This window comes from Puntigrus tetrazona, chromosome 5 (assembly GCF_018831695.1).
Source record: "Puntigrus tetrazona isolate hp1 chromosome 5, ASM1883169v1, whole genome shotgun sequence".
Classification (NCBI taxonomy): domain Eukaryota; kingdom Metazoa; phylum Chordata; class Actinopteri; order Cypriniformes; family Cyprinidae; genus Puntigrus; species Puntigrus tetrazona.
The window spans coordinates 27,438,879-27,457,128 of record NC_056703.1 but is presented as its reverse complement, the minus strand read 5'-3'; the positions used below and the strand labels follow the sequence as shown (position 1 = coordinate 27,457,128).

At 36.8% G+C, this 18,250-nt stretch overlaps 2 protein-coding genes across 6 annotated transcripts; both read left to right on the top strand.

Annotated features, from left to right (window-relative positions):
• The first annotated feature begins 25 nt into the window (after positions 1 to 25).
• Positions 26 to 11,590, top strand: mapkapk5 (MAPK activated protein kinase 5). Of its 3 annotated transcripts, XM_043239070.1 has the most exons (14): positions 32 to 1,150; positions 3,239 to 3,312; positions 3,744 to 3,819; positions 3,968 to 4,065; positions 4,174 to 4,282; positions 5,546 to 5,635; positions 5,757 to 5,852; positions 6,023 to 6,103; positions 7,171 to 7,358; positions 9,036 to 9,156; positions 9,641 to 9,771; positions 9,883 to 9,998; positions 10,237 to 10,341; positions 10,919 to 11,590. In XM_043239070.1, exons 1-14 carry the CDS (start codon positions 1,115 to 1,117, stop codon positions 11,011 to 11,013), a joined length of 1,416 nt encoding a protein of 471 aa, XP_043095005.1. In that variant the 5' UTR covers positions 32 to 1,114; the 3' UTR covers positions 11,014 to 11,590. The 3 variants fall into 3 exon arrangements, with proteins under 3 accessions (XP_043095006.1, XP_043095005.1, XP_043095007.1); XM_043239071.1 differs by lacking the exon at positions 10,237 to 10,341 and having other exon boundaries at positions 26 to 1,150; XM_043239072.1 differs by lacking the exons at positions 32 to 1,150; positions 3,239 to 3,312 and having other exon boundaries at positions 4,170 to 4,282.
• A 68-nt stretch (positions 11,591 to 11,658) lies between these two features.
• Positions 11,659 to 18,048, top strand: kiss1rb (KISS1 receptor b). Of its 3 annotated transcripts, XM_043239076.1 has the most exons (7): positions 11,659 to 12,631; positions 12,724 to 13,280; positions 14,963 to 15,239; positions 15,319 to 15,443; positions 16,324 to 16,459; positions 16,593 to 16,831; positions 17,431 to 18,048. In XM_043239076.1, exons 3-7 carry the CDS (start codon positions 14,975 to 14,977, stop codon positions 17,779 to 17,781), a joined length of 1,116 nt encoding a protein of 371 aa, XP_043095011.1. In that variant the 5' UTR covers positions 11,659 to 12,631; positions 12,724 to 13,280; positions 14,963 to 14,974; the 3' UTR covers positions 17,782 to 18,048. The 3 variants fall into 3 exon arrangements, with proteins under 3 accessions (XP_043095011.1, XP_043095010.1, XP_043095008.1); XM_043239075.1 differs by having other exon boundaries at positions 11,659 to 13,280; XM_043239073.1 differs by lacking the exons at positions 11,659 to 12,631; positions 12,724 to 13,280 and adding an exon at positions 13,290 to 14,379.
• Positions 18,049 to 18,250: the final 202 nt, after the last annotated feature.

Here is an 18,250-nt window from a genome sequence, read left to right as displayed (position 1 = left end):
AAACTTAATTTTGAGGTGTTTCTCATAAAACAAGACTCAGCCTACGTTGCTTCCCTTGCTCAAGTAAACTGATTAAAGAATCTTTAAACATCTGAACAGGCAAAAACACCGACGAAGAACATCACTACTTTGCAGTGCGATAAGAAGGTACTGTAAAATCGGTCTTTGTAAAAGTCTTTTTGAAATAATCTGTGGATCAAAATCAGTTCATCTGAAATTACGAAACGATTCCAACCTCACGCTGCTATAGTGAAGACACGACAAAAGACGACCGCTCGGATTGCGATAATGACATTTCTGACTGAAGATCTCATGAATTGCTTTTACATACGGAACGACTCGAGACTCGAAACGGACCCCGCATTATTTTCTGCAGCGGTCGGTCAGACCGAGCTCCTCTGCATTAGGTGGCGGAATGCGCCCGCGTCGCAGAATGTGGCGTATAATAAAGAAGAGCTATCTTCCCCAGCCTCGGATCAAAGGTAGCGCTAGCGCCTTAGCAAACAAACCCAGGACGGTATTTGGTCTCTATGGTGCTTTTCAAAACACCGTTAACCGCTTAACGCTGGATAGTCGAACGGAAATCGGTGGAATCGAGGCGCTCGTGCGCTCGCGTAACGCAATAAGCGCGAGATTTAGCATCTGAGGTAAACGCGAGCTTCAAAGCTAACTGCTGCTGCCGCTGATAACGGGCAGCCGACGGGGTATTACCGCTTTTGTTGTCCGTCGGTTTCGTCGCTCTCTTGTCAAGAACGGCGGATAGCGGCCGGGGGGACGGTAACGTGAACGGCGGCCGGTCTGAGCCGCTTTTCCTGCGAAATGCGCGCGTGAGATGTTAGCCGAGCACGTAACGTTATAGTCTCAGAAACTTGCGTCTCTATCGCTTCCCTACCGTCTTTCAGAAGTTTGACGGCGTATCGCGTTTAATGCCAGTTACGCATTCAACGAGGAAAGGCGCTGGTGTTCCAAAGTTCATCGGACAGCATGGAAATTGCACATAAGAAGGCATCTTAGCGCTCGAGACCTCGTCCAACGCCAACATTAGGTAAGATCGCACCTGTACGAGCCTGTTGAAGCCAAAGAGTGAAGATCGGCGAGTGCCACAGTCAACACCATGTCTGAGGACTCCAGCGTGGACAGATTCATAAAGGTGAGGCGGATAAATAATAAGATGAAGTCTGTGGCTATGTCTTCGCATTTGTGCAACTTCTCGTGATAACGCAGTTAATTCATTACGCTTTGCTGTAGCGAACTGCTGTGTGTAAACGTACGTTATCCCGCTTGTCAAACGGCTACAAATGACAAACAATTGAATGTCAGTTACAGCTGAACATGTTATATGTGCGTAGTATCTTAAAGCTTCATGTGTAAAAATGCAATTTCAGGAATCAAAAAACAGCTGACCTAGAAACAGTTGGAACACTGTGTTCTGGTATTACAGAATATTACAGCATTTTTAATAATGAAGTCATCTCGGGTCATTTTCGCTGCAGTACGTAACTGAGACGCGTGATGGCGCTATACGTATTTACATGAATCGAAATGAGAAATAAGTGCTTTTTAATGAGTTAGAATATGCAACCAATAGTGCAAATGTACCAGCATTTATAGCAAGTAACATTAAGATGCCGAGAGAAGGGTAACTTTATTTTAAGGTTCACTTTTTTTTTAGTAATTACACTTTTTATTGCATAGTATCTAATTATGCATCATTTTACGGCTGTTATTATAGTAAGTACATGTAACATTTGTAACAAGCAAAAGCTTTATTACAAATACGCAATAGCATAAACATTACAAAATAATAAGGTAGTCCGCATGATGAATTGAGAAAATATTTCTCTGTTTGCTAGGAATAACCCGATCTTTTTTTTTTTTTCCTCTCTCTGTTTGTAATGTAAACAGGGATTCATCATTTTCTCTCGGTACAAAAGTCTCTTTAGATTTGGAGATATGATGTTTCCACAACAAGCACAGGATGCAAACAGCAGGGACAGAAACATTGTTATACAATTAGTCCACTATGAGACTGATTGGAGTGTATAAAATAGGTGAGGCATTGATTCAGGACCACATAGTGAACATCCTGGTTGAATTTGCAATGAAGTCGATAACAAAAATGTGCATAGTTTATAATCTGTGTGGCCAAATTAAACCTATACTGCAATTACTTTTATATAAGTTTGCAGTAATACCATGGCAAAACACCACAGATCTTACCATAAATTACATAATTAAATATGCATTAATTTGTATACGTTTTCAGAAAATAAATGAAGTAACCTCAGTTCCCAGAGACTGATGGGGACAAGCTTGGGAAACTCCTGTCTACTCTCAATATACTCAGGTAGTTCTCCCAAAACGAAAACTTCTTCATGATTTACTCGCCCTCAAGCCATCCCGTTTGTATACGACTTTCTTCAACGACAGTTGGTCTCACACAATCAGTGCTGTATTAAAAATGTACTGTTTTGAAAAAAAAAAGCGGTCTATACGTCATTAAAAGTGCTCCACAGGGGGGTTCATAAAAACCTTCTAACTTGAGAACTCAACTTGAGAAACCGCACTCTATTTTCGGCCGACTGGAGCTGTTCGGTGGACGAGACTTCGAAGGACGTATACAGCTTTTCTACCAGCGTGATGGAGCTAGTTTAGAAGTGAGTGGGACTGGTGAGACCTCTAAGAACCAGTACGCCTTTCCACTGGCTGGAGAGCAACTACAGACCCGGCTTTAGTATTGAGAGCAAACAGAGGTTTCCCCCGAAACATTTCACTGTGCGTTTCCTCGTATTGCTTTTATCATTATCATTTGTAAGGGATTTTTGCATACATTTTAACAAATGCAGTATGGTCGTTTAAAATGGCAACAACACTACTATACGCTAAATTCAGCAGTACAATGGCAGTACGTTTGACTAATTGTGATTTTCATTTTTCACTTTCTTTTCAATTTATTGAAGTTGTGAGTCTGACTTTTCCCTTTAATACATGTTTTTTCTACTACATTTTGTGTTGTTGACCCTTTGAATACCGCTAGTCATGGCCTCTACCGAGACCGTCATCTTTCATTTGCATTAAAGCCTTTTCAGTTTTATGCATCTCACGATTCAAAATGCAATTTCTAAATGGAGGCCAAGTAATCTATTTCATCTATAATAATGCATACCGTTTAGAAGTTGTGCCGATAAATCAGTGAACTGAACGAACTGTTCCCAAATACTATATGTAATTGTTATAGGAGACATCGATCCTGGAAGAGTATAACATCAATTGGACACAGAAGCTGGGAGCTGGGATCAGTGGTCCTGTGAGGTACGCTGTTATGTCCAGTTTGAAGGGGAGCTGAAAGGATTTTTTTTATTCTTTAGATAGAAATGTATTCATTCATTCATCTGTAAATCTCCACTAGCAGAAGTAAGTCAATAGCTTTGTTCCTGCTGTAGGAACTAATATCTCTTTCTGAATCCTTTCCTAAGCTCCAGAACGTAACCCAGCTAGAAACATTGGGGACATTGACATATCTAGGATTTATTTGGGATTAATCTGTCCAGCATGTTCATCTCTCAATGATCATTGCGTTGCGTATTACTGTATGTTTTGAAACTACTGAGATTTCTTTCCAAAGGTTTTTTTTTTGAAAGCAGTTTGATATACTGTTATAAAGCTGTATTTACATTACAAGCTATTAGATGCTGTTTTATCACAAGCTATATTATTACAAGTTCGTTAGTTTTTCTCTCCAGGGTTTGTGTGAAGAAGTCAACACAAGAAAGATTTGCCCTGAAGATCTTGATTGACAGACCCAAAGCCCGCAATGAGGTAGGTATTTTGGGCCATGTGCATGGTTTAGTTTCTTTTATTTGAACATCATCTCTTTGTTTGTGTTCGAGGTTAATCAGTTGAAACGTCAGACTTCAAAGAACATCAAGTGCAATTTTAAATCCTTTGCTGTGATTTTTAATTGCAGGTTAGGCTTCACATGATGTGCGCCTCTCACCCCAACATTGTGAAAATAATGGAGGTGTACGCCAACAGTGTTCAGTTTCCCCATGAATCCAGTCCGAGGTAGAGGAGTTCAACAGCGTCAGTGCACGCAACGTACAAGAAAATGTTGGATAACACTCTAACCATTTAAATATATACTCTGCTGTTTTCTTTGCTTCTCTCTGATAGGGCAAGGTTACTGATTGTCATGGAAATGATGGAAGGTGGCGAGTTGTTCCACAGAATCAGTCAGCACAAGCACTTTACAGAGAAGATGGCCAGCCAGGTCACTAAACAGGTACAGTCTTCACAGTTAAAGGCTATAATGAGAATGCAGACTTTTCTCTGGAGGTAATACGTAATATTTTGGTGGAATTGACTGCATTTGTCCTGGAGTTTGTTTTGGTGACATAGCAGCTCACTCGATGGTGAAAGAATGTATTGGAGATACTATTAGCAGCTGTTACAGTCCAATTCTTCCAACAAAAATTGAGAGTTCTGGACATTTTTACTTAATATGGATTAATCCCACAGCAGGAATAAAGATGTAGTCTGCATGTTCTCTGTGAATGAATGATTTTGTCACGCTAGACCAACTTAAATGCAGTAAATGAAAGCATCCCTGTTTCAATATACGAGGACATGAACATATGAATTTCACCCCAGAGCAGAATAATAATTATTGGTTTTTTTTTTTTTTTTTCATGTTTTAAGTTATAGATGTGTTTTATTTGGCATAAAATAAAAGATTAATTTACAAAACAACATGTATCTTTTTAAAAAGTATTAAAAAATATATATATTGTTTTGTAAATTAATTGTTAAATTCTTATTTGGTTACATTTAAAAAAAATTATAATTTTATATGACACCATTTTTAAAGATAAAATTAAAAATACAGAATTCGTGGCAAATTAAATTGCATTTCAAAGGAGCCTATATTAAAAGAAACTGCTCTGTGAAGTTTAAATGTGAAATAACAAGTGTACATTAACATTTATTCTGAAGGATTGACAAACGAAACATTTCCTTTCCCATTAATGGTAATGATAAATGAATTTCATGATAAATATCAGTATCCTATGATGTGGAAATTTTTTTTAGCAAATATCACCCGTTCCTGTCAAGGTCCAAAACATGGAGAGAATGACCATATTAAATCCATGGATGTATAAATGTTTGCAATGCTGGGAAAAAATGGATTGTGTTTACAACTTCATGACATGTTTATTGACCACTGTTTCCATCAGTATGACTTGCTTGGGGATCATACATGACCAAACAATTGTTCTTGAATGTTTAACATAATTGTAAACTTGTGCTGGTTGTTTTATCCGTTAAACAACATGATTTTACATTTTAAAATGAATGATCACATAAGTAATTAGAATAATAAGAATGCTTGGAACATATGACTTAACTAAAACATGGGCTCTTTAAACAAGTACACTTGTTTTCAATTACATTTGTTATAAGTAGTGTAGATATTGATATTATAGTTGGTTAAAACATGCTAACTTATATACACATCAAGTAGTTTGAACGTTTGTCATTTTTACAGATAAGCCTTGCATTACAACACTGTCATTCATTAAATATTGCACATCGAGACCTGAAACCAGAGAACCTGCTCTTCAAGGACAATTCACTGGTGAATGTTTTAAAATCCTTATCGCTTGAATAATTTTAAACTTAAGAATCTTTCTAAATGAAGCAAATGTTATTCAGGGCATATTGTGAATCATATTTCTCGTGTCTGACTACCCCATCAGGATGCTCCTGTAAAACTGTGTGATTTTGGCTTTGCCAAAATTGACCAAGGTGATTTAATGACCCCACAGTTCACTCCGTACTATGTAGCACCGCAGGTAAGACCTTAATGACACTTTCTAGATGTAAAAGTCGATTGTTCATAATTCTTACTTTCAAAGGGGACAAATCGTGAAAGTCATATTTCCCTGATCCTATTTTCCTTTGATCCACATTTCCTTGATTTCCTCAACTTCATGACTTAATGTGAACTAACAATCTTCACTAGGTGCTGGAGGCACAGAGGCGCCACCAGAAAGAAAAGTCTGGAATTATACCTACCTCACCCACTCCTTACACATACAACAAGGTATGCTTTGTTAAAAAAAAAAAAAATCCAAAATCATCCTTTTCTATAAGTTCTATCAAGTGACTAATCGCATCCAAAATAAAAGTTTCTGTTTACATACGACTATTTGTGAAAAGTTATATGATGTAAATTGCATAAATAAAAAAAACAGGCCAATCAGAAGATAGGCTCATGTATATTAAGGAGACAGGCCAAAATCAACCCGACTTGACTGAGCTCCTGAGAGAGGAGCTGTAAAAACATTTTGAGGTAGTTTTAGTTACTTATACTGGAATATATGTTTGTAAAGACATCAACGGCTATAATAAAACTCCAAAAAGGTGTACAATATGGGACCTTTAAGAGAGAACTCAGATTGAAGACGGCTTTACCATTTAAAAAAAAATTTCCATATCTGCGTTATTTCAGATATATCCTCCTTTAAAAAAAAGTGGTTAAAGGCAAAAACTTATATGAATGCATCTCTGAGCAGAACTGACAGTTTAGATGGTATTTTCTTTTCATCTTAACCCTGTATACCGCACATTACAGTAGTCTTTATAAGCACAGCTCTACTTTGTTTACAGCAGTAAATTATGAAGTACTGTTCCCTAAGTGCCGCTGTCAGAGAGGGACTGCATCTCATTCAGCTTGTCTCCTGTTTTTGCTTGGTGCAGAAATTTTAGGTGGTACAGTTTCACAAAGTTAGTCGGACCATTCTGTTTTTGCTTTAGATTTTTTAATTATACAATCTAAATTAAATTTAAAAAAAAAACTGCTCAAGCCGCTTGTTCTGCATCTTTGTTCGGATCGTAAAATGCCTTTCGTTTCATTTTCAATTTGTTTTAAATTAAGATATTTATTTTATTTGAAACATGCAACATATTGCCTGAGAAAAGACTACTTTTTAATTTTTAATTTGTCTTAAGTCTCAGTTTTTTATGGTAAATTGTATCATGAAATCTGTATCGGTGTAGCCCCCAGTTTCTCATTTTGTCATTTTAGCCTTGTCACACGAATTGACCGAAGGTGTTTGGCTTGCTTGCTGTGAAACCAATGCGTTTCTTTTTCCTTTTTCCACTCTTTAGAGCTGTGACCTGTGGTCCTTAGGGGTGATCGTCTATGTAATGCTCTGCGGATATCCTCCGTTTTACTCCAAACACCACAGCCGTACCATCCCAAAAGATATGCGCAAAAAAATCATGACTGGTAGCTTTGACTTCCCAGAGGAGGAGTGGAGTCAAATATCTGAAATGGCCAAGGACATTGTCCGCAAGTGAGTGTCTTTCCATTTCCAAGAAAAGATTACCATAACACTTTATTATAATGTCCAGTTGTAAGGCATTTAGAAGTGATTAGTTAATTATGAACTGATTTAGATATGTTTATCTATGTTTTGTGGATGGAGTTATGAATCAATTACAAGCGATTAGATGATTAACTAATCATTTACAAAACATGTAAGACTATGTGTTCACAAATGATTAAGTAATATGCTAATGATGGTAACCAAAAACAAAAAATGTTTAATAAGTTAATATATTATTATATTAATCATTTATAAATTATTGAAATGTCATTATTGTACTATTATGTCATATTGTTGAAAGTACTGCATCAGTGTCAGAGAATACATCTGTGTAACCCTCATCAGTCACACTTTACACTGCAGTACCAAAACCTGTTGCGTAAACGTGAATAAATTAGCATGAATAAATTATTTACACCAATTGCTGCATCCCTGAATCAGTTGTTAAATGATTTACTTCTCATTGGTGGATCTTTCACCCAAGCAGGTTTGTAACTGATGAGTAGTTTACACTTTAAATTATGGGATGCAGAAAGTGGTATAAATTATTTATTCATGTGTTGATAGATAAAATAGTACAATGTTAACGATTCAATGATTTATAAGTGATTAATAATATATTAACTAGTAACTATACTGGGAAAAAAAATTAGCTACATTTTAAATCAACAAATTTAGTTGACTAACTTTCAACAAGATTTAGAGTATTACTAAATGTATAGACGGTTTCATCAGACCCGAAATCAACTTCCTGTCTGTTTGTTTATCAGGCTGGTTACAAACCAAGGCGAGGGTGTTTTTATATCACTGTATTTCTGTGTCATTTTCATTTCCTCCTGTATGTGAAGCAGCGTTCGTAAGCTCAGAGCTGCTGTGTCTACATCCGTTACAAGGAAATCCTTCTTTTCTCGTGCTTAAAGAATGAATTTGCATTTTTTTAATAAATCTGTTTGATTTACGCAGCAAACATATTTAGCTTGTTATCAAAAAAATAATCTACTCTAGAAAGACTTCTATTTTATTGGGATGTCTACAGGAAGTTACGTTAGGGCCACAAAAGCACTTGTAAAGGACTTGTGAATTCATTAACAAAACATACATAAATTGGTAAAACATAACTTGTTTATTTCTTATGAATGTTTTTTAAATTATTAGTTCATCATTAACTAATCACTTATGAATGCCTTGCAACTGAACGTTATTATAAAGTGTTACCAAAAATGCTTCCTTTTTTAGGGCAAAGAACATTTATTGAATCTTTTAATCTTGTGGCTGGGACTCTACAGCATCCCCTAGATCTGCTAGATCATTAAACTTTTAGAAATTTTGCTAAATAATTAAGGTGAGTTTTAAAATAATAAAATAATTTTTTGAGCAATTGACAATAAAATTGGCAACAATTTCAATTTAAAAAAAATGTATCTGCACATCTGACCTGCAGCTAAAACCTCAATGAGGGTGCTTTAAATATTGTAAAATATTTATGGATTTAGTAGGTGCTTTTATCCAACTGTTATTTTTAGTCCACAACTTTAGTCTGTCTTGAAAAAAAAAAAATGTTAATTCAGTTAAACTGCTGCTCAATTTCAGTGGTGTAAACCAATGCTTTTGTTACTCAGGTCTAACATATTTTGTTGCATTAAGGTTACTTAAAGTGAAGCCCGAAGAGAGACTAACCATAGAGGGAGTGTTGGCCCATCCCTGGCTCAACTGCACTGAAGCGCTAGACAATGTGCTTCCTTCTGCTCAAATGATGATGGACAAGGTGAGCTGCAGCAAAAGATGACATTTAAAAGCTTAGCTGAGTAGTGTCCGCAGATGTTTAAAGTGCCTCTGTTATGGGTTATGAAAGGTTCATATTTTGGATTTGGGAGTCCTCAACAACAGGTTGACATACATGCAAGGTCAAAGAACGCTTTCATTGTCTTGTAATATGCTTTTATCCTTACCTTATTTGCTTAAAGACTCCCATACGATTCACAGAATAATTCTCTCTTTTTTACTGCTTAAATAACGCCGCATTTGCATTTTCATTCAGACCATTGTGAAAACTGGTGGTTTCATGCAGCAAACATGCAGAGCTGTCAAAAAATTTAAATTTCAGTGGTTAAAACTTGAACTCGGAATAGACTCTTCATAGAAAAAAAACATGAATGATTTCTCCTCCCATCTGCTGCAGTACCTTTCATATGTTGAGTACTGTCTCTATATTTGCATCACCAATATAAGTTGTTATATTGTTTATTCAGGCAGTTGTGGCTGGAATTCAACAGGCTCATGCTGAACAGCTGGCCAACATGAGAATACAGGACCTGAATCTCAGTCTAAAGCCACTCAACTCGGTCAACAACCCCATTTTGAGAAAGAGAAAGCTACTTGGGTGAGTCTTTAATTTTTGATGTGCTCTTTTTCTTTAATTGCCATTATTCTGTCTGTCCTTTTTAAATCAGAACGCACTTATAGATCTGTGTTTGATTTCTCTTTCGTGCAGCACCAAACCTAACGATGAACTTTTCATCAACGATCCTGAGAATGAGGCGGAGGACACCAACGTGGCTCTGGAAAAATTACGAGACGTAGTCGCACAGTGCATCTTACCACAGGCTGGTACGTACGGACATGTATAGTTGGTTTGAGGTGTTTATAATCCACAGATTATGCTTTAACGACTCGAGGCAGAGAAGATAATCGTTTGACTCTGGTCGTGATATTTACTACAAGAAAGAAAGAAACATTCGTTTTTGGATGTGTAACCTTCACACAATTCACGCATTTGATCTTCCAAGCTGTTGCCGTATGGACAGCGATTTAAAAACTCTACAGTATCGTTGTGCTGTTTTTATAGGTGACAATGAGGATGAGAAGCTAAATGAAGTTATGCATGAAGCATGGCGATTCAATCGAGATTGTAAACTACTAAGAGATGGATTGCAAGGGTTAAGTTGGGATGGTAAGTGTTTGTGTGTGTGTAGTTTTACTTTTTTTAATCAATGGATTTTTAATTGCTTATGACCTCAAATGGTATCCTGATGTTAATATGTTGGTTATTAACAGTCAAGACCAAGAGTAGTTGTTTTTGGTCATAATGCTCTTGACCTTCTGATGACAGGATGGACAAAAATGTAAGACTACAATTAAATTTCATAAAGTATTTGCTTAGCAGCTGAACAATAGAGTGACAGATTCAGGTAAGAGCTTGCTGGGTTTAGTTCTATGTGAATGAAATACAGGATTAGTGTTTTAGTTCAAAATCTCAATTACGTTTTTTGTTAAACTTTTCAGCGCTTAAGATGCTAAATTGGTTATGAAGAAAGAGCTTGAAATGAATTCATTTTGAAAGTGAATAAAGACTAAAACAAGTCAAATGCCTAACCAGTACTTGGCAGTAGCAGAAAGATTGGGTCGAGTCAAATGAAATCATTCTCAAATTAAATGTGATGTTGTAGACAAGCCATCCCATGACTAATTTATTGCGTAATTTCTAATTAATTGTAACATCAATCCGTTACGTTTTTCTTTCTTCGCAGGAAGATCCTTTTCAGACAAAGTAGACCGCTTGAAGCTGGCTGAAATCGTCAAACAGGCCATCGAAGAAAAGACAAATTTACAGGACTCCCAATAGCAAGTGCTGATTTTAATCCCTTTTGTACTGTTAATTATAATTGTCATTAGGCATATGATTGCAAAACATGTTTTTGTATTAAATTGCAGACCTGTTTCCACGGTCATGCTGTAGTCTGTTGTAAATCTCTAGCCGAAACCAAGTTGTTGTTGGTATGATTTGTTTTCACTACAGACTGCAGTAAAGAAATGTGTTTTAAAGAAATTGCACTCTTTTCATTTCTGCTTTTCATAATGAAAAATAGGGGGAAACTATCTATATTAGATAACATTTTATAATTCACCAGCTCAGTTAAATTAACTGAATCAAAACATGTTGTCACTAATTGAAAAGAAGATAATGTAATACAATTGTAGTACACTATGAAATATTGCATTCCAATTTAAAGATGGAGAAGTTAATTTGAGAGCTCATTCGTCATAAAATGTTTATCTTTTGACTATTAGCTGGCACTGTTAGCAAACTTATGTTGTATTATCAGGGGATGCTTACAGTGGCACATACGACATCTGTCGGGTCAGTGAAGATCCGATGAATGCTGCAGGAATAAAAATAAATTTTGTCATTCTGAAGATTCTTCAGAGGTCACACTCTTTGTGTTTGTAATACAGGGATAAAACCTTTTTTTTTTTTTTTTTTTTTTTTTTTTTTTTTTTTTTTTTTTACTCTGCAATTTCTCAGCCATTTCTTTTCTGTTGAAGCATTTAAGGACTTGTCATAACTAGAAAACTGTATGTTCGTTATGGAAATGTCCTTGACTTCGATTTTATTGGTGTCTATGATATTGTTCAACACTGGTAGTACAGTTCTTACAGACTCCAGCTGAAGTGTTTATGATGAAGCTTTGAAGACTCGGACTGAATAACAGTCTTATAGAAAGATGCACGGTTGTTTTGTGAAGTAGCCTTATCTTTATTAATTGAATAACTGAAGAATTATTTGCTGGCATCAATTCTACAATACCTACTACAAATTAGAACTTGTATCACAAAATCAGTAAGCAGTAGATGATTTCAAGTTAATGGAACTTCCATACTTGTTTTTCTGCTGGCTGTGATGTGCTGTAGTCTGGAGTCAGAACTATTTGCCCTTTTGGTTTATGCAGCAGTTTAACAAACAAAAATTTACTTTTTAGACATGTGTTGTTGTTCCAAAAATAGTTCCACATAAAATTGAACCGGAACATTTGCATGTCTCAGAACAGCAGTGCTAGGTTTCAGTCCTGAATGAATCTGTTTTTAAACAAATCATTTGAATTCAGTTATCCACTTTTTTTTTCACCCAGAGCTGCTAAATCTGGTTTAGGCTGAGAAGGAGAACTAGAGCAAAATAGGCTACATTTTGAGGCATAATTAAATCATCCATAAAATCTGTTGGTCAATCAGGACAGCATGGAAATCAAACGGATTGATTTTGGATGCAGTGTGTTCATGAAGAAATCAAACGTTAAAGCTTTCTCTGGTATGCGATACGAACCATTGCTAATTAAGTACCGCGCAAAGCAAGCAACCATGTGGTTGCAAAAGATCTCCTTCCCACAGTCCCATAACCTGTACATGATCACTGCCAACGTCTGAGCAGGCCTGGCTTAGAGAGGTCTTCAGCAAAGAAGGACCAGGTGAATTCACAAAACAAGTACAAGTTAATAATCAGGTGTCTCGCTCGACTTTTTGCACAGAATGCTTCACAATGATTTATGATTGTCTGCAGATTTTCAGCAACTCTTTTTGCAGATTAAACCTATATTTGATGACAAGCCTTTATGAGTAAGTCACTGAATTATTCACGCCATAAATTTATTCAAAAATACAGATTCTAAAAGCTGAATTATTTACTCAAAAATAGTTGTATAATTTGTGCTATATAAACTTGAATGCTTATTGGATTTAAGGCACATCAGGTGATGTGTATTTATGTAATGAGGGAGGGTGTGGCCGAAGGAGATCGACACACTATATCAAGGTGTGCATAATTACTAAGGAGATTTATCTCCACAGGAAAAGTGGGCCAAAAAAGAGATTTAACTGACTCTGAAAGTCAGTTGTGTGATCACAGAACCATCAAACGTTTTGTAGCAATTAGTCCACAGGGTGGCAAGAAACATGTCGAGAAGAAAAGAGACGCAAAGTAACTGCCAGAGATTTGAGAAGAATCAAACGTGAAGCTACCAGGAACCCATTATCTCCAGTGCTGCCATATTCCACAACTGCAACCTACCTGGAGTGCCAAGAAGTACAAGGTGTTCAGTTCCTAGAGACGTGGCCAAGGTAAGAAAGGCTGAAAATCTGAACAAGACACATAAGTTGAAACGTGAAGAATGGTCCAAGACATATCTGAAGACTGATGAGATGAGAGTGATTCTTGATGGACCAGATGGACGGGCCCGTGGTTGGATCAGTAATAGACACAGAGCTCCATTTTGACTCAGATGCCAGCAAGGTAGAGGTATTATTAAAGCTGATGAGCTAGTTAGATCTTTTTTTTGGTTGAAAATGGTCTCAAAATCAACTCTTAGACCTACTGCCATTTTTTAGAAGACGCTTTATTCAAGCGGTGGTACAGGAAAAAGTCTACATCTTTCAAGAAGAATTAGATTTTTATGCAAGACAATGCTCCATCACGTGCATCAAAGTACTTCACTGCATGGATGGCCTTAAAGATGAAAAACTAATGACAAGGGCCTCCACAAGAAAAAAGAAAAAGAGGTTTTCTTTTTTTGAAGTTTCAGAAATGTTTTTGTATATTGAGTTTATTCTCACTTTAACACGTAAAAATAAACAAGTGAGATGGGGAAAAACTTCGTTTTCATTTAAATGCCTAATAATGGTGTACATGTAGATATTCTCTTATGAAAGCCAAAACTTCACTTTTACTACCTAAGTGTTCAGCTCACCAAGAGCGCTGTAGTTGTACAATAACAAAATTAATCCTCAAATACCATTAGTGTAATTGTGTGATAGCTAGATGGCGCTTTTCAATACAGATTGTCAAAGCACTGAATAGTTTAAAATATGAGAATAGAGCGATAGGAATGTTGTGGTCAATGGTGAGATTCAATAGCACTAATAAAGAATTACAACCACGATCGGATGATAAAAGCAGGTCATTTGTAACTCTAATGATAGCAGTCTCAGTCTAAATCCTGACTGGATCTCAGTTTTCTTTTCTAAATCCCGTTTAGTATAATGTAGCTCCTCCCCTGTGCAGCACTTGCCACACAGTAAATGCTTTCAGCCCATGTGTGATACTTCACTGCTGAAGAAGAAGAGGTACGGACAGCTTAAAAACGTTTGCTTTCCCGTGGGATTGAACCATGTCTTAGGAAGAATATTTTCCTTCTAATAAGACCAAAGGTTACTGAAAGAGGTAAGCTAATATTGCATGATATTGCATCCAAATGTTTTTCTTAAAATTTAGGACAAGGGACACGCTTTTTTTTAAAGTCCAGTTCTCACTATAAATTAAACTATGACTTCTGACTCAGTAAATTCTAATTGACTGCTTATTAATCGTACATATGTGGTTAGGTTTAGTTATGAGTAAGAGATCCAAAATATGATCATGCAGAATAAAGTATTAATGTGTGTTTTATAAGCGCTGATAAACAGCCAATATGCTATTAATCTAACTAATTAAACATTTCTCACTTCTTAAGAGTGTTAACAGGGCAAGATAGTAAAGAGTTCAGTGTTTAGTAAATTATAGACTTTTCTGTATTTAGTCATTTGACTTTTAATGGTACACTGCAGAAATTGTTACAATTTTAGGGCGACAGGGTTAAGGTGTGAGTTGGGATTAGTTGCTTAATTAGACTTAAGATATTTAAGACAAAAAAAAACTTAATTATGTTGAGATATACTTGTATTAAGATACAAAAACTTTTTATCTTGCTACACTGGCAGTTTTTACTCATAGAAGTTGAAGATTGAATACTTTTTGTGTGTTTCAGGTTATTATCAGCATGGTGACACATGCAAGTATAATGGCAGAAAGTAACAGGACCAGTAAGGTTGCTCAACTGATCTCGTGCAACAATGAAGCGAATATTCATGATTGCAATCAATCCGATCCCATGGGATATCAAAGCCCAGTCCCACTGACGGATGCCTGGCTGGTGCCAGTGTTTTTCACCCTCATTATGTTTGTAGGTTTGGTGGGTAACTCATTGGTCATCTATGTAGTCGTCAAAAACCAGCAGATGAAAACCGTTACAAACCTTTACATAGGTATCAAAGATTCCTCATTTCTCCAAATATCATATTTACTTTGACGTTGTTTTAGTGAACAGTCTTTGTTTCTCTTCAGTTAATCTCGCCACCACAGACATCCTTTTCCTGGTCTGTTGTGTTCCTTTCACTGCCACTTTGTACAGTCTTCCTAGCTGGATATTTGGGGACTTCATGTGTCGACTGGTCAATTACCTGCAACAGGTGAGAGCATTTTTACTCTATAATCTTTCTGTAAAGGAGAATTTCATGAAATGTCATATTTAAGTAAAAAATTAACATGATTTAAGAGGAGGAGGATTTTCACAATATGCAAATTTTCAAAGTGTAGTGTAACGTAAGAATGCAGCTCAATCAGTCCTTTGCTCCCGAAAAAAACGAAGCCTGAAGCTAAAAAAATTGGAGGCTGCATGCATTAAACACTACGCGATTTTCTGAGAAAGCGGTCAACCAGCTGTCCTATATCTTCTAACATTCTCTGGCTCAAAGCGTACAGACTTTGCAAACATGTGAGCGTTCCAGGTTAGATTAGATTAAAGCACATGGATACAAGCATGTCTATTTGGCAGACCTTACCTGTCTGACTGCATTGTGCCAGCTGTAATATTTTATGAAGAAGGGATATGATAGGACAGTCTTTCAGGGGTTAGGCTACGCCTCTTACTTCCAATGGGGGGAAATTTGAATGCTTGAGCACACTGAGACATTTTGGACAATGCTATGCTTCCAACTTTGTAGGAACTGTCTGAGGAAGGCCCTTTTCTCTAAAGACATGTCTGGATGAGCTTCAACCCCATTGAACACCTTTCAGAGATTGTGAGCCAGGCCTTTTGGTCCAACATCAGTGTCTGACCTAGAAGAGGCACCAACTCCGAATGCATTTACAATGCAATGCCGTTACAATCCCTGTTGATGTTACGCTCAGGTGGCCCTGTACTTTTGTCCAGATAGCGTCTCTCTGAAAAAGTACATATAGTTGAATAAAATGAATGGCTGCAAAAGTGTCTAAACTACAATATTAAAGGCTACTCATGCTACACAGGATGTGGAATATGGTTACGTAGTTTAGTCTTTGAATTCACAGGTAACTGCACAGGCAACCTGCATCACTTTGTCAGCAATGAGTGTGGATCGTTTTTACGTGACCGTCTATCCACTACAGTCCCTCCGTCATCGAACACCACAGATGGCTCTCTCCGTATGCACCACCATTTGGATATGTATGAAATCATTTCAATCAGAATCCCAATATCATCGCTTCCGATAGTTATCGTCTTATCATAGTTATGCATGTTTTAAGAATAAATGTTCCGATGGTGGTGAAATAAATGATTTTGTTGTCTTTTAACGCAGGTTCATTGCTTCTTTCAGTGCCGATAGCGTTGTATCAGCACACGGAGTCTTGGTTTTGGTTCGGTCCGCAGACATACTGCACCGAGGCATTTCCCTCGCTCATTCACAAGAGGGCTTACATTCTTTACTCCTTCTTGGCCGTTTACCTGCTGCCTCTGGTCACCATCTGTTTGTGCTACACTTTCATGTTGAAACGCATGGGTCAAGCCACAGTGGAACCCGTTCAAGGCTGTAACCAGGTACGGATGTGACCGCTTGGTTGCATTACGGAGGTAAACTTTTCAATGTAAATATCAATTAAACATGCATTGAATTGTACGATATCGCCCCAAATGAAGCCATACCAACGATTCAACTTTATGTAAGTGATAATCAGATCGTGGTACCCTTCTGAATCAGTGCGGTAAAAATAAACACTGTTCTTAATGTTGTGAACTTTTTTCGAAGGGTATTTAAGGAAAGTAAAGGGAAAACGACCAATGCTATCTCACAACCAATTTCTAATTCATACGAACTCACTTTTTTTGTCTAGACCCTGATGAGGGGTTAGGTGTAGGTCTTCAGGTGTAGGTGTTCAACTTGTAAAATACATACGATTTACCTTAAATTGTTTGAATTTGTAGGTAGTGACCCTAGTTTATGTACTCTAAGACTGCATTTCATGTGCATGCCAACAAATTTTGCATCATATGCATTCAAAAACAGCGTATTAATTGCATGGCAAACACGTACGTGTCACATGTGCATCAAAACAACAGGTTTTAGTTTTTATTTGGACGCGTTTTCATGCAACCAGGCTGATGAAAGCATTTGGATAAGAGCGCTCTTGGTTTTGTAGCTGCAGACGTCAGCAGAACGGGTTGAAGCGGTGAGGACCAGAGTATCCAGAATGGTGGTTGTGATGGTGCTGCTGTTTCTGGTCTGCTGGGGTCCAATCCAGATACTGATTCTCTTACAAGCATTCTGTTCTGAAGACGTGAGTCACAGCTATACGCTCTACAAACTAAAGATCTGGGCTCACTGCATGTCCTATTCCAATTCCTCCATAAACCCCGTGATCTACGCCTTCATGGGAGCCAACTTCAGAAAGGCCTTCAGAAGTGTGTTCCCTTTGATCTTCAAAAGGAACGCAAGAACAACCGAGCCTCTCCCCACCTATAACAGAGAGATGAACTTTCTTTCATCCTGACCTATAGAGGACATTTGGACTGGTTAAAAATCACTAACATTTGATGAAGATGCACTCGGACTGAAGCAATTCAACTGGGAAACTGATTTGTTTTTTGTTTTGTTTTTTTATTACGAAGGACTGAATGTTTGAAACTTCAGCATACTTTTAAAAGAGTGCTCCTTTGTAGAAAAAACTAACGTTTTCGTTGTATGCTAATTGAAATTAAGTTAAAATGTATTATTGTTTCTCTTTTATTAAATGCAGTTAGTTGAATAAGTTCATAAACTTCTATTGTGTTTAAAATATAATACAGAATATAGTGACAAGCATTTTTATTGAACTAAATATATTTTGTTTTTGAATAAATATTAATTACGCATTTGTTTCGATGAAGTTGCAATTTGGTCAATTTAAAAAAAAAATAATAATAATTAAAAATCACACAACAGTAAAAAGTAACCTTTTTACACATGTAAAACACTTTTAC

Excerpts from the sequence above, each read along its gene's own strand:
- mapkapk5 (XM_043239070.1), top strand. The coding sequence starts at position 1,115 with ATGTCTGAGGACTCCAGCGTGGACAGATTCATAAAG. Across the intron at positions 4,283-5,545 it reads CCAGCCAGGTCACTAAACAG|ATAAGCCTTGCATTACAACA; the intron begins GTACAGTCTTCA and ends TCATTTTTACAG. Across the intron at positions 9,157-9,640 it reads CTCAAATGATGATGGACAAG|GCAGTTGTGGCTGGAATTCA; the intron begins GTGAGCTGCAGC and ends TTGTTTATTCAG.
- kiss1rb (XM_043239076.1), top strand. The coding sequence starts at position 14,975 with ATGGTGACACATGCAAGTATAATGGCAGAAAGTAACAGGACCAGTAAG. Across the intron at positions 16,460-16,592 it reads ATGCACCACCATTTGGATAT|GTTCATTGCTTCTTTCAGTG; the intron begins GTATGAAATCAT and ends CTTTTAACGCAG. Across the intron at positions 16,832-17,430 it reads CCGTTCAAGGCTGTAACCAG|CTGCAGACGTCAGCAGAACG; the intron begins GTACGGATGTGA and ends TTGGTTTTGTAG.